Raw genomic sequence first — 12,564 nt, 5'->3', positions numbered from 1 at the left:
CTATTTCAGTTCCAATCACAGTTTAAGATTTTGAGATGGCACCTGGCTGGCCAATCAGATTTCTAGGGGGGGGGCCCATGCCACCCCTTTGGACACGCCCCAGCATGTATTAAAATATCCCCAGCCATCCCTAGAAGACTAAATTTGCTTTGACTTAAATTAAGAAAAATAATCACCTTTTTATTTGCTATTTATGCAGATGATAAACGACCATTTCTTGATGAGTCACTTTAATGTTATTTCAACAATTTACTTGTTTGTCCACAGCGCGGGCAGGAAGAGTGTGAGGTCGTTTCTATCTCTGAGTCGAGGTGACACTCATCAGTCATGAACTCGACTTTATGAGCCTTCTTCCAAACGAGGTCAGAGGTCGCGAACCTGTTGACTCAAGATGTAAAAAAAAACAACAACGCATGAAAGCAGAGGGGGTTCTTTGTAATAAATGACGGTTTATTATAAAGATTACAATCTGTTTGTTGCGTCGCAGAGCTCATCGGTTGTCATTGTGTGCTCTTCAGTCTTTAGAAAAGGGAAGAAAAAAAAACTACAAGTACACACACACCACTCACTCCAGAAGAAACTACAAACATCCTGTAAAAAGAGGAAGCTAGTGAGGAAGAGGAGGAGGGGGAGGAGAAGGAGGAGGAAGAGGACGAGGAGTAAGAGGAGGAGGAAGAGGACAAGGAGTAAGAGGAGGAGGAAGAGGAGGAGGAGGAAGAGGAGCAGGAGGAAGAGAAGGAAGAGGAGGAGGAGGAAGAGGGGCAGGAGGAGTAAGAGGAGGAGGAAGAGGAGGAGGAGCAGGAGTAAGAGGAAGAAAAGGAGGAGGAAGAGAAGGAAGAGGAGGAGGAGGAGGAAGAGGATGAGGAGGAAGAGGAGGAGGAAGAGGAGGAAGAGGAGGAGGAGGAGGAGGAGGAAGAGGATGAGGAGGAAGAGGAGGAGGAAGAGGAGGAAGAGGAGGAGGAAGAGGAAGAGGAAGAGGGGAACCATAAAACCATTATAACCAGGTGAATATCAGGAGGAGGAAGCTTACACACGCAGGTGAGAAAGACAGGATTCTCAGCCAATCAGCAGGAAGCTGAGGCGTTACCATGGTGAAGGCATGTTAGTCACGACAATTTAATCAGGTATGCAGTGGCAGCCATTTTGGCTCTTTAGTCCATCATCTCTCTTGTCGCCATGTTAGCCTCTGTTAGCACACAGCTAACACCGCTGACTTGTGTTTCAGATTAGCGAACAGTCGAAGAAGCACTCGAGGGATTTCCTCCAGGAAAAGTAGTGACAAAATACGATAAAATATCGTAAAATAATACATAAAAGTTATATTCAACACAAATCAGCAACCACACATATTAAGGTTTCCAAAACTTTAGATTCTTTTTGGCCGGATTCGAGGCTGTTTGTCTCTTGTTTGTCCTGGTTCACACGTAGGCAGGGGTTTTTTTTAAACGGGGAAGGTATCCTTAGAAAAAAATTACTCGTAAGTCATTCGCGATCTGGCGAGGTCAGACTTTCTCCAGTGAACACCATATCACCGTCCACCTCACTTCTTGTCACCAAGGCGATTTTAGCAGTAGGTCGCTGGTTTTTTTCTGATTGGCTGAGAAATCCAACACATGAATGACCTCGTGTCTGTATGAAAGGGATTCCCCGCGGGGGACCTGAGGTCGGAGGCTGAGAGGTGGATTGACCTCTTCATCACGTCGCTTTCATTTTGACACTTCAGAGAGACGGACGTCCCAGGTGTCTCTCTGTGGACGACTCTGTACAGTAGACTATAGTCCTTTATAATATATACTACATACAGATGATGATGTCATATTCACTCAGTGTAAACAGCTACACAGGCACTTCCTCCTCACACACCACTTCCTCTTTCTGTGTTCAAATAGTAGAAATGTGCTCGTGGTCAAAGTCCCTCGTCAGCCCTAAAAGGTTCAAGCTGCTTTGAGAGAATCACGTTTTTAGCAAAGCGTGAAAAGCTTTCTGTTGAACTTTAAAAACAATCCTAACTTTTCCAGACCAACAATCTGACATTAACACATTTTCATGAAGCTTTTAGTCGGGTATTTGAAGGTGAGACATTCAAACAGAGTTTGTGTTTAGAAGAGAGTGAAGTCAAACTCCCTCTACATTTGTTGTTCTCAGCTCTGTGTTCACACCGACAGGACGGCGTTTCCGTTAGCTTGTTTTTGTTTCGCTCAGAGGCTCAGCATGCTTCATACATGTTTTTTCCAAACCATCTTTGTTCTAAAAAGACAAACAGATGCGTCTTTAAGTTTTATATATCGCTACTTGAAATTGATCGCAGAAAGTATTCAGATGTTGATCATTTGTCTGCTGCTCTCCGTCTCACAGACACTCGGTGGTGAAACAGGAGGGGAGGAGGGGGGGCTGAGGGATGAAGGAGGTGTGTCCAGAGAGAGTGATTGTTTTGGTCTGAAAGTCACACAAGCCTCTAAATGTGTCATCTAGTGTCCTCGTCCTTACACGAGAATCAGCACCGACTGCTGATGGAGGTGAACCATGTCCTCTCACCATCGAGACAGATTTGCAGTTAAATTGCATTTCCTTGGAACTGTTTTATCTTAGTCTGTGTGTGTGGCCAGACAAGATGTGTAGCTGTTTACAAAGGCTGAATATCACCTATATAGATAAAGATTTATAGACTACAGTCTAGCAAAATATTACTGTATACATTTTATTGTTTACCATACTTTATATAATACACTATAGCTACATGAATCTACCATAATATATATTATACAGACTATAAAGTCTACTGTAATGTGCTGTACATAGACTTTACATTCTTGAACTTTTAAGCATGAAAGGGCATCGTAAACTTGTACAACTTTGGGATTCAGGATTGTGGCTCGGCTTGTTTTCAGGAACATGGCGTAAAAAACTCTGGATGCAGGGGATTTGTTGATGTGGAAACAGGCACTGTATCGTTGATTGTGCTTCAAAGGGAATCAGAAGGAAGGACGAACATGTCAGAAAGGTAATGTAGTCATGTCAAGTAAAAATTACTGTCAGGTTTTAAAAAAGTGTTGAAAGTTTTTAAAAATTCTTAAAACATGTTTGAAATTTAAAAAGTGAAAGAAATACACCTTTGAGTGAATTCAGGGAGTCCTCGTGTTCACGTTGGTTTCCCTTTTGTAACTATTGAAATCCAGCAAAATAAAATCGACACTTTATGATTCTAGCAGCAGTTAGCATTAGCAGCAGTTAGCATTACCCTCACCTGACTCCTCTTAAAATAGCTTCTTAGCTAACATGGTATTACAGGTTAGTGTTACTGCACTGCTGTTGGAAGGTGTATTCTTTCACTTTTGAGAATAAGGCTAGGCTAGGATTCTTTGTGCTAAGCTAAGCTAGGCTAAACACACCCTGGATCTGTGTCTGTACATCTTCTCATCTGTCTCAGATAAAAAAAACAAAAAGAGTTGTATCCACCACTTGTGTTATCGGTGTTATCAGATCTGGTGAGTTACTGCCTATGTTAACGTAAAAGTTAGCTTGAAGGTAGTGTAGCTTGGCAGGGTTTAATGAGCGTTCCATTTAAACTCAGAAGTCAGAAGATGCCAGTCGGATATGTCGTCAGGATCTCGCCCTGAAGTCCAAACTCAGTAACCCGAGCTTAAAATCCAACATGGCTGCTCAAGTAAAGTGCGCCTAAACTATCAAGTAGTTTGTTATTTTCGCTGGTATGAGCAGAACAAAGGTACACCTGGAGGCGTCCATGTTGCTTTTCCGACTTCTTACCAACTCGTAACTGGAACGTGGTCAACTCGGGTGTGACCTCATTCTCAACTGCGACTTCTGAGGTAAATGGAGCGCACCATTAGCCTAAAGTGCGTCGACTAGCATGGCTGGCAGGCTAGCAATTCAGCTAGCATACAGCCTCCGATTAAATGTTTTTCAAGGTCTCATTTTTTTATTTAATTTGATTCATTAGGATTGGTGTGTTATTGCTAACTGGTCTGTTATTGGTGTTCCATGATTCTACTTTGCCAAAATCTAGTATAGTTACAATATAAACGTACGTGTTAGCTTGCAACGAGGCTTTGTAAGTATGGATACATTTTTCACAAAAGCGAATATGTGTGACAAGCTTTGTCCCTGTTTAACACATTTGTTAAACTAATGAACATTTGAAACAGTTTATTGGACACGCCATGTACTGCCATTTTTTAAAAAACTTGATATATGGCCTCTGGCATAATCTGGTTTGGGTCTGGAGGAAACTCCACGTATGGCAGGGAAGAAATCCCCAATATGGCAAGGAGGAAACTCCATATATGGCCTGTTCCTGTTGAGTTACAATTAATGCAAGATATTAACGGCCGAGCCAAACTGGAGTCAATAATTTTGAAAAAAAACCACTGTAGATTTAAGCGTTTTGGAGGTTAACCTAAGAGAGTCAGGAGTTAGTGTGATGAAGGAATAGGAGGGGAAGGAGGAAGGTATTCTCTGTACAGATGGCTTTAAACAGATAGCACCATGTACAGTAAGCCCTCGATAAGCAGGTTAGAAACCAGAGAGGTTTACAGTTGGAGCTCTTCTGCAGCTCTCCCTGAAACACACAGCACATCAGCACAAAGTCACACTCATTGACAAATCATTATGAATTCCAAAACATCACTGAAACAACCTTTGAAATTCAACTCATTGTCAAATCATAAGGAACTCAAAATCATTATCCAAACTATTAGAAACTCTGTAAGTCATCACCACCACATTATTATTACTTGTTATTCATAAATTCTAAATGATCCGTATTAAGAAATAAACACAAAATCTTCATGAGCCATATTTGGAGAAAAAAAATGTTGAGTCACAAGAACATTTTTTCTTTACGAGGACGGAGAAACACCCTCAGCTTATGTCCTGTTGTAAATTAGCTCGCTAATCGTTCAGCTCCGCTAGTTAAAGACCCGGTAAACTTGTCTGGGGAAGCAGAATGGCACGAGGAGAAGAACCCGTGTGATTATATTTGTTTGTCAGATCAGCTCTTTGATCAATATCCTGTCACGTCTTTAGATTAGAAGTGCAGTCCAGCTGAAATTAGCTTAGCATGCTGTTTAGCAAGTAGAGCACTGTGTTGATGTTCTAAGCTAGCTCGTTATAAGCTTGCTTTCACATGATCTGCAACATTAAATAAGACTCTGACAATCCTTACATGTTCTGATGATCCAGGCCAGCCTACACAGAGAATGGTATATTGCTAGCTTGCTAACCTTAGCAGCTGCTAACATTTTAATGTGTTATCCATTAGAGAGTCAGTAAGGCTCAAATAGTCCATTACTCCGTTGCCAGAAACTTTCTTTTTCCAACTTTTCAAATGGGACTCGATAGTTGAAGTCACTGGGTATTAGAGCAGTGATCGTAAAATCAGAGTCAATAGTGGATTTTAATCATGACGCAATTGCCAGCATCAATCACTTTTAAACCATTTTGCCATTAGTTACACAAATTTGGGGCTAACAAAGCCATCTGGAGTTCCTCCGACTTGTACGAACCAAGCTAACGTGAATTCAGAGATGCACAGATTTGACTTTTCCACCATTGATCCCTTTGATCCCTACAGTAAATGAACCCTAGGTTTTGTATTTTGGGGGCTCTTCAAAATGTTGGTGCAAAACAGGGTGGGCAACAAGTGCAGTGCAGTCTTTGATGGATATTCTCTGGGAATTTTTAGAATTTAACGTTTGTTTTAAATTAAAGTCCTTCATACTAAAAGGCTTTTAACCACAAAGAAAACACTGTTGGATCATTGGTGATCCAAGACAAAGTAAAAATCAGCCAAAATGACATTGGTATGAGCCAGCCAGTGTTCTGTAAGCAGCAACCAAGATAACTCTAAATTGCCCATTAGAGTTGACTTAAACAGAGGCTAAACTATATTTCGGAGGTCTAAATCAAATCCAGAACTTAAACCTGGATTCAGACCTTGGTGCTACAAGTTCGTTTTGTTTGATCAAAGAGCTGATAAGACAAAATGTCACTCAGAGAGCTTGGCTCCGTGTTGGTAAAAAGGTCTAAAGATTGAGTCACTGCTAAGATATCCTAGTCAAAGAGATGGCCTAGTGTTATGACATCACAGTTCAGGATGTCCAGAGGTGAGGGGTCAAGTGGAACCATCCATAAGCTGTCTGAGTGCCCTCTCGATGTTGATCCGATGTCCCAGTCTGGTGACGCCAAGCTCCACGTAGTCGTCTTTGGTGAGGGCGGGAAGATGGGAGCCTTCGATCTCGTGCTCCTGGAAGCGCTGGCGGTGTTCGGCTAGGCCAACACTCTCGAGCCAATCACCCACATCATATTTATTCCACAAGTTGAGGGGCCGCTGCCTCCATGGCCGAAGGGCCAACAGGGGCCCGCTGAGGACTGGGGAGGGGCAAGGAGAGGCGTGGGGTGAAGGCGAGGGTGAACGGGACCTGGTTCTTGCGCTGGCACTTCGCATCACAAAACGAACTTCCTTCGGTTCTGAGGGGAGACTTAGACTGGACGACTTCAAGATGGTTAAAGCTCTACCCGAGCTCAGGTCAGGCCTTTCAGAACCGGAGGAAGTATGCCCCAATGGCCTATCAGATGGGGAGGGAGAAGGGGAGGGACTCCGGCGAGTGACAGGGTAGCGGCTTCCTGGTCGAACCGTGTAGCTGGCCCCGTATCCTCGCTGGGAGATAGTGTGGAGTTCACCAAGACTGGAGAACAACCTGTAACACACCAAACAACACATGACACAAACATCCTTACCACAGTTATCAGTCTGTCTACTGGCTAACCATTCATCAAGACCATTTCCATTGTTATTGTCCCTATTAAGAATCCTATTCTTTAAAGGCATACGTGGATCACCATGATCATTGAAAGCTTACAGAATTCTGAAACTCTTTTTTGGTTACAAGAACAAGCAGGTCCTCTTTTTGGTTTTGCCACCAGAAACCAGTAATGCCAGTTGATGTTATCAGCTAAAGCAAGCTGGCTAATATCAAATCCAGGAGTTGGTTGAAATTATCTCAAGATGACTGAAGTAGACAGAACCATATTCCTTGTATTCTTTGTCTTTTGATTATTTAAAGATGACAAACAGGCAACTCTTAAATTGCTCCTTTGATAGAGCCATGCTTATCACGTTTAGAAAAACAAAGCTTGACAGGTCTCATTACGTTAGTAAGCCACAATGACACTTTTGTTAGGTATGGTTTACCAAATGCTCTAATTGCATGTTTTATCCCAAAACTGATGGGGTATTCATTTCAGACATTTAGTTGTTAGTCATCTGTAAAGAAGGAGCATGTTAGTTAGCTGTTAGCAGCAATCATCCACTAACAATAACAAGAAGTGTTTACCAGAGATAAAAACCTACGATTTACTCTCTCCACTGTCCACACATCTGGAACAACACAAACAACAAATTCTGTTACAAAGCAATCCCACGCACACACACTCCGTAGTTCTATCAAATCAGCAAAACTGCAGTTTTATGGGCATCTGAAGGTACCTGGCACCTCCTACTGGTGACCTCCGACCTGGATCGAGGGGACTCGGCTCCTCCCCAAGAGAGTGACTGTCTTTGTTGAGCAACTGCAGTCGATTAGCAAGATCCAATCCTGACCCCGCCCTGCCGCTCAACTCCAGAGCTGATGCCGACCTGTTAGAAAGATCTACAGCTGACCCCGACCCCTGACCGCCAAGTGCAGCTGGACGACCTCCCCCTTCCTCTGGGCTGAGGCCTCGCCGCTCATCCCCACGATCATCCCCACCGCCCCACAACTTGGACCTCCTCTGGAACAGATAGCGCGGCTGTCTGCTGGTTGGGGAGGAACAGAGGGGGGAGGAGGGCGATGAAAAGGACGCGGCTAATGGGAGGAGCTCACTGTCCGATGATTGCTTCAGCAGCGGATCCCTTAGTGCAGAGCGCCCTCGACCTATAGGTGAACGAAGGCGGGGCTTCAGAGCAATTGGGGAGGTGGCAGGAGAAGAAGGGGAAGGTTGTGCCGCAGGAGGGCTGGTGGGAGAGGATGGAGCTGGAGGGGAGGCCAAGGTAATGGAGGGGGGAAGCGAGCTGGGGGAGGTGCTTTCAAGGAGCCGTTCTTCACTGCCTTCCTCTTCTTCTACTCGTCTACTCAGGGAGTCAGGACCCTCCCCTCCTCCTTCTCCACCCCGCCGCTGAAACAAGGTGAGTGAGCAGGGGGGTGGAGGGGCAGGAATGCTGGCAAACGCAGGGGGTGGCGCTACTAGGCCGATTCTACGGAGCTCCTCCCTTGTCTCTTCATCACTGGACGACAACAACGCTGGGGGGAGTGTCACTGTGTAAGCCCCGCCTTCTTCCTCTGAGCTACCCACTGTGAGACTTCGCCTCCTGTCAATCAGAGAAGGGTGAGTCTCATTTGCCAGGGTTGGCAAGGGGGTTGGTCTCCAGCGCTCAGGGGAGGGGGCAGCAGGTGATGTCACCCCTCCCTCTGTTTCTGGACGCTCCACCTGTCCGTCAGGGAATAAGGGCGGGGTTATGCGTTTATGCCTCATCTCAGGACTTGTCACAGGAGTGGCTCGCTTGGAACGCTGCTCAGGGCTTGTCTGAGGGGTGGTGCGTTTGGATCTTGGCTCAGGGCTGCTCTGTGGGGTGGGAATAGGGGTGCGCTTGTGTCTACCCTCTGGGCTTGCAGCTGGGGTGGGGATAGGTGTAGTGGAAGCAGAAACATGTTTTAGCCGAGGCTCTGGGCTCGGTGTGCGAGCAGTGAGTGCTCGTTCTCTTGCAGCAAGAGCCAGGGCGAGTGGAGATGAAGGGTCTAAGAAAGGAAAAGAAAAAGAGAAGATTAAAGGTGGAAATTTCAGTAGTGAAATATTTCAATGCTTTATCAAATTGTTGACGATGCAGACGCTGATCTTAAGTGGGTGTTCTATTACCCCTCAAGACGACAGTCTACTATTGTCCATGATGATTTCACATCAACAACTTCCTCTGAACTGTACAGTATCACAGGTCTCTGTCCTAGCTCCTCTTATATTTTGAGGAGTACCTAAAGGCTGTGTCCTAGCTCCTCTTCTATTTTGAGGAGTACCTCAAGGCTGTGTTCTAGCTCCTCTTCTATTTTGAGGAGTACCTCAAGTCTGTGGGCGGCTGTAGCTCAGTCTGTAGGGACTTGGGTTGGGAACCGGAGGGTCGCTGGTTCAAGTCCCAGTGTGGAGAGGTGCCAGATTACCTTCTAAGCACTGCCAAGGTGCCCTTGAGCAAGGCACCAAACCCCCTCCCCACCATCAGCTTAGGAGTGCCCACTGTGAGCCGCTCCATCACTCTGACATCTCTCCATTAGTGCATGTCCATATGATCCTGTTTGTGTGCATGTATGTATATACATGTGTGTGTTGCATGACTGTCAAATACCTCAAGGCTGACATCTTATTTTAATTAGAGGAGAACCTCATGGCTTTGCCCTAGGTTTTTGGGAGTCTCAAGTCTCTATCTATCCTAGATCTTCTTGTATTTTGTTGAGTACCTACAGGATTTGATCAAACCAATTCCAGTCCAACTTAACCGTTATTATTAAATATCAACTTTTGATTTAAAAAAACGCTAAGCCAAAGTCTTAAAAACAAGAAACAAGAGGATCGTGTAAGATTATGCAGTTGGACTAACCTAGAGGTTTCCCTGTCAGCGGATGGAGGAAGGTGTGAGGTGTCGGTGAGGGCGACAGGACCGGGGCCGGTGGGGGAAGCTCTCCGAGGTCGTCCATTGAGTGGCTCTGAGTCAAAAGAGGTGGCACCTGGTTTTCGGACCCAGAACCCTCCACAGACAGGAAGAGAGATGACCTGCGGCCCTGAACCCGAGCCCGCTCTGACAGAACCTGCTGCTGGTACAACTCGGCCCTACTGGGGCTGCCGGGTATGTCTAACTTTGTTGGATCGTGATCTTTCATTCCGAGTCCTAAAAGTAGAAAACAAAGGAGTTAAGACGAATAGCAGGGTTGATTAAAAGGACTGACTGTTTCTGTGTTTGAAAAATATATGCCGATAAAAGTTTTTTCTGCATGCATGCATATTTTATATGAAAATAAATCATTTTAAGGAGAGAATACTAAATCAATTATGTACCCAATATATCATTGGATAACTGTTAACATTTATAGAATACAGTTCTGAACGATTCTAACCCTGCTCCTCGACTGGAAGCTGCTTCAACAAAGGTGACTTCCTCCTCTGTGGCTTGGAGGGTGGAGCCTGCTGTCCCACATTAGCGTAGGGGTTTTCTATTGGTCTTCCCCGGCGGCGTGACAGTGGAGAGTGACCGAGGGCCGGGCTGGTGCTGTGGAGGGACAGGGTTGAGGTGTGTGTGGCGGTGTGAAGCGTGTGCGTGGCGGTATGCGTGGCAGTGTGCAGCGTCGTGTGCGTGGAGCTGTGTGCTTCAGACTGCAGCTGAGGCGGCATATCCTGCAGGATGATCATTGACCTCGCCTTCCTCTGCCGCTCTGCATGGGCGTGGCTCCTCGCCGGTGCATCGGAGAGCTCCTGGAGCCTTGGCTCCGTCCCCGGCTTAAAGCTGGAGCGAGTTAGGCCCTCCCCTCTAGCAGGAGGAGGAGGGGGAAGGAAGGAAGGGGGAGGGCCAGAGTCAAGGAGAAAGATTGTGGAGGTGGAGGAGGCAGAGGGAGGAGGGGGGCGGAGCTGTCTGAGGGGGAGGAGGAATGAAGCTGTCCGTCAGCGAGGAGCTCCTTGGAAACCGACTCTCGTTGATCAGAGCTGTGATCCTGTCGTCGTCAGGTGTGCCTGCCATGGCAACCAATGACACATAAAAACCAAGGTACCAAAAAAATATGTAGACGGAAATGTACGGGAAAATATGGGTCAGGAATTGTGATTTTTGGATGAATAAATAATTTTGACTAAAAAATGAAATAAATTATTTTCATAGCATTCAAAAATATAAATAATTAATGTAAAACTGAAACAACTTCAAATTGGAGTCAGTAGAAATGTTCGTTGCAGATTGTAAACACAACATTCAATCTGGGCCCCTCCTCCTGGGCTCATCGGCCCCAGAAGCCCCGCCCACTGCAGGACGTAGCGTGTACGATTACTGCTTGTACCTACACTGCAAGCTAACACACGCTAGCACAAGATAAATGCCAGAGTTTGTCACCTGCCTGTCCAACAGGAAGCAGACCAACTCCTGCACACTGTAAAAACTGCATATGTGTGTGTGTGTCTTACCAAAGCTTTTGGTTCTGGACATTCCTCTTGGTAACGCCATGGTGCTTTTTTCTGGAGCCGAGGGGGGGACCAGACCTTGACGCTCAAACAAAGACTTCACACACACACAAACAGAAAGAAGAACGTTCAGGTCTCTGAGAGTCAGAACGTGAACAGTAAGTGTGACACCTTCACACAGTTTGTCTCACGTTGATCTCAGCCTGTGTGATTCCTGCGGCTCGTCGGCCTCTGTTTTACCGTCGCTGCTCTGAAGTCGTCCGACGGGCGTGCCCTCAAAACGACCTCCTGCTGACCCACGGCCAACATCTCGTCCAGTTTCTCTGCAGGGAAGAGACACAGTGAACACAACATAAATGACAAAAAGAAGAGACAGAACTGAGAGACAAACACAAGGCTTCACAACACGACAGCAACAAGACCAACTTTACAAACATGGCAACATGACGACATCAGTTGACGGGCCGTGGCAACACTGAAGTCTGCAGGTGGAACCTCTTTCAGAGACCCTTCTCCCAGCACTGGAGAGCTGCCCTCCCCTGGCAGCCCTGCAGCGTTCAGCCCCCCCCCAGGAAAGGTTTCCAGAGAGCTGTCCAATCAGAAGAGACCGGCACATAGGGGAGGGGGGGTCTCACTACATCCATCACTGAACAAACAAACGGTCAGTGTTGTCAGCTGAGCCATCACTGCATCACTGCACCACCACTTATAAACACCATGACATCACTGTGACATCACAACATTTAAAACACTGAACACCGTCGACCATCAGTATCATGAGACTCACCGATGCGTCTCCTCCTGGCTGCAGACAAAGCAAAGGTCAACAACACACACTCCTACAGTTTGATGATACTCTGCACTGTGTGTGTGTGTGTGTGTGTGTGTGTGTGTGTGTGTGTGTGTGTGTGTGTGTGTTTGTTTGTTTGCTTTACCTATCTCCTCCAGGTCAGCGGTCATGGACTTGGATCGGAGTGTCAGCGAGGTGCTGGGGGCTCGTTTTGGAGGGGGCGGGGCTACAATACAAGAGCCAATCAGATAACAGGTTCAAAGTAAGTAAGACACAAATCCTGCTTGGTATTTTTTTGTCTTTTTAATAATTTTGTGGTAAATTAAGATGAATAAATACTATTATTAAAAAGAAAACATATATTTCTGCCACCAATATTCCATTATAAATTTTTGTCACACACACAGTCATGACAGTGAGCGAGGCAGGCCAGGCTCGTACCTTTCTTTCTGACCATGTTGGTTTCTGATTTTCTGGAAACAGAGACGACTTTCATCAGCAGACGACTTCCCTCCCTGACGGATCAGAGAGACGACCTGCCTGGTGACCCACCTTCACACACGTCAGCA

General features: G+C 45.9%; 1 protein-coding gene across 1 annotated transcript in view; it reads right to left on the bottom strand.

The window, feature by feature from the left end:
* Window positions 1–429: 429 nt before the first annotated feature.
* Window positions 430–12,564, bottom strand: part of shank3b (SH3 and multiple ankyrin repeat domains 3b) — a 41,266-nt gene continuing 29,131 nt past the window's right edge. Inside the window, 14 exon segments of the mRNA XM_065951613.1 lie at window positions 430–6,716; window positions 7,370–7,396; window positions 7,505–8,792; window positions 9,641–9,928; window positions 10,155–10,656; window positions 10,658–10,764; window positions 11,209–11,302; window positions 11,397–11,417; window positions 11,419–11,528; window positions 11,993–12,010; window positions 12,141–12,221; window positions 12,437–12,506; window positions 12,508–12,537; window positions 12,539–12,564. Of these exon segments, the coding sequence (XP_065807685.1) occupies window positions 6,131–6,716; window positions 7,370–7,396; window positions 7,505–8,792; window positions 9,641–9,928; window positions 10,155–10,656; window positions 10,658–10,764; window positions 11,209–11,302; window positions 11,397–11,417; window positions 11,419–11,528; window positions 11,993–12,010; window positions 12,141–12,221; window positions 12,437–12,506; window positions 12,508–12,537; window positions 12,539–12,564 (3,248 nt within the window). The 3' untranslated portion in view covers window positions 430–6,130.

This window comes from Labrus bergylta, chromosome 23 (assembly GCF_963930695.1).
Source record: "Labrus bergylta chromosome 23, fLabBer1.1, whole genome shotgun sequence".
NCBI lineage: Eukaryota > Metazoa > Chordata > Actinopteri > Labriformes > Labridae > Labrus > Labrus bergylta.
This window is presented reverse-complemented; position numbering and strand designations above follow the sequence as displayed.